General features: G+C 38.5%; 1 protein-coding gene across 1 annotated transcript in view; it reads left to right on the top strand.

Moving 5' to 3' along the window:
• Positions 1–765: 765 nt before the first annotated feature.
• The window catches only part of LOC106679936 (Glycerol kinase 1), a gene marked incomplete at its 5' end in the record, with an annotated part of 25,547 nt that continues 23,678 nt past the window's right edge, over positions 766–2,634 (top strand). Inside the window, 1 exon segment of the mRNA XM_067049789.1 lies at positions 766–1,024. Coding sequence (XP_066905890.1) covers positions 766–1,024 — 259 coding nt within the window.

Raw genomic sequence — 2,634 nt, 5'->3', positions numbered from 1 at the left:
AATTATATATAAAGTTTTTTTTCTTTGTCTTGCTTTGTCCTCAGTCCAATGATGATCCTAAGAAATTTTTAGGCCAACTTTTTTTCCCGGGTCGTATGATTTCCAAACAATTTTCTTTTTTTATATGAAGAGTCATTATGAATGATCTAAAAGAAAATATATTTGAATTAATTAACCACTAATGTTTTCAGTGAACATAAAGGTGGATCCACATGTTGGCCGCTCGCCACGGATCGGAGGCTCGTACAAATGCTCGGCAATCAAAGAGCGGACCATCCACATGTCGGTGTTATTCAGAGAGGCAAGCATGGTGGACGTACTAGTGGTTTCAGTCATTGCACTTGGATTGTATTATTTTTATTACAAAAAAAGAAAATGAAAGGATATTAAATATAAATAAATAAGATTAAAACTTATTATAAAAAGTACCATCAAACACCTTTAACCTCCTAACAGCTCTCAGTTGCAACTAGACATAGAACAATAGTGGAGGTGCTACACGAGCGCTCTCACGAACCCCTTTGATCTGTGGCCAAAAAACCGACTCTCGACGGATCGGCAACGAGCCTAGGCCAACCAAGCCAAGCCACCCATACACATGCTAGCGTATGTCTGAGTTCGCCATGGCTTGGCCAACATGTAGAGGCCCCTTAACAAAACTCATATGTCCTTCGATTAAACGGCCCACATGATATACAATTAATATTAGAAGATTTTTTCATTTATAATTTAATTTTCAAGTAATATGAACTGGTTTTCCTACAGGTGTTTTCCATGCGGACTTCCAGAATGGTTGCCGTACATCAAATACCCATTCCCAAGATCTGCCCGAAGGAGGGCTGGGTAGAACAGGATCCCATCCTCATCCTGGAAGCGGTGAAGGATACCATGGAAGAAGTTTCCAGGCACATCAAAGACCGCGGGTTCACCATTAGCAACGTCAAAGCCGTCGGTATCACCAACCAGAGGGAGACGACGGTCGCATGGGACTCCAAGACGGGCAGGCCTCTGCACAACGCAATAGGTAAATCCAGCCAATTATAATGTTGTTTAATTAACACGAAATAGATATCAACAGAACAACCTTATAGGTATCAACAGAACAACCTTATAGATATCAACAGAACAACCTTATAGCTATCAACAGGACAACCTTATAGATACCAACAGGACAACCTTATAGACATCAACAGGACAACCTTACAGATATCAACAGAACAACCTTATAGTTATCAACAGAACAACCTTATACTAGAGACCAGGGGTGGCCGACAAGACGATCGCGACTGTTCACAGACACAGTGCAAATACAATATTCAAATGTGTATTTCCGTTGAAAACTCGAATTCGAAATTTTTCACGATCACAATATTTTCCCATACTCTAGATAGGTAGATAAGCCGTATATCTGCATCTCAGTAAGATTCGTACTCAGCGAGGTATTGATAGATTAGGAAAAAATTACGACATATTATTCTTTCATTTTCTTGGCCCGAAAAAACGCGAAAGCGAAATACTGAAATCAAGTTATCAGTCATACTGTGCAGCTTTATAACAACTTTTTTCATATTTACGAACAAATAGTTCAACAACCTCGCAGTTGACAAAACATTTTTTTTTTTTTTTATAATTTATTTATTGTTATTTACAACTGTATACATATATACACATCAAGTAAATTTGCAGTGATATTATGACACGATACAAACATGTGGAGAATCTACCCATTGATAGAACTCCAAAAACACTTCTAATGGAGAAGATCTCGAGGCCATCTTCTTTTCAGACGCCTAGAAGGATCATTAGGTAGTGAAGGAGAAGCCAGGTTAGAAACGAGTTGGTTTGGGTGGTTGCGAAGTTTATTATGGAAGGATTGGTATCTGGTTCTGGCCAAATCAACAACATAGGGGACATTGAGGTCCTGATGGATGACTTGATTTGTGACAAAGTAAGGAGCATTAAGAAGTTTGAACTGTAAGGATTGAATTCGGGAGGAATTAGATGGTTTAGTGGATCCCCATAGCTCAATTCCGTATGTCCAGATAGACCTTATAATAGTCATGTAGATCAGTCTTTAGTAATGGATTGGAAATTTGGACCGTTTGTCTAGTAAGTGCTATAATAGTCGAAATCGACGTGCAGTTTCCTATCTTTTTAGTCTTGTGTGAGGATTCCAGGTTAATCATTTGTCCAAATGTAGTCCATAGTAGCGGATCTGTTCGACAGAGGTAAGAATAACATCATTAAATGAAATTGTAGGGCAGTCGGTAGGTTTACGTAGGGGTAAAGGTGATTTGATGGGATTTGTTTGAATTTATTTTAATCCTCCAATTACGACACCATTCTTCGAGGGCTGTGATATGGGATTGGAGGGTTTGGGATGCAATTAATGGGTTATTATTAACAGCGAGCACACATGTATCATCGGCATACGTGGTGAGGATAGTGTTAGGATTGCTTGGATGTCAGCTGTATAGACTGTGTAGAGGGATGAATAGGAACCATTGGGGTTCACTTGGAATAATCTATCAATGAGAATGGATAAATAATTTTAAATATAATTTCGTTCCTTAGAAATGAAATATGAAAAAGACGTTATAAAATCCCAACTCGTCAGAGTTTCATCATATTGAT

Source organism: Halyomorpha halys, unplaced genomic scaffold (genome assembly GCF_000696795.3).
Source record: "Halyomorpha halys isolate HHAL.00 unplaced genomic scaffold, Hhal_1.1 Scaffold234.1, whole genome shotgun sequence".
Classification (NCBI taxonomy): domain Eukaryota; kingdom Metazoa; phylum Arthropoda; class Insecta; order Hemiptera; family Pentatomidae; genus Halyomorpha; species Halyomorpha halys.
This window is presented reverse-complemented; position numbering and strand designations above follow the sequence as displayed.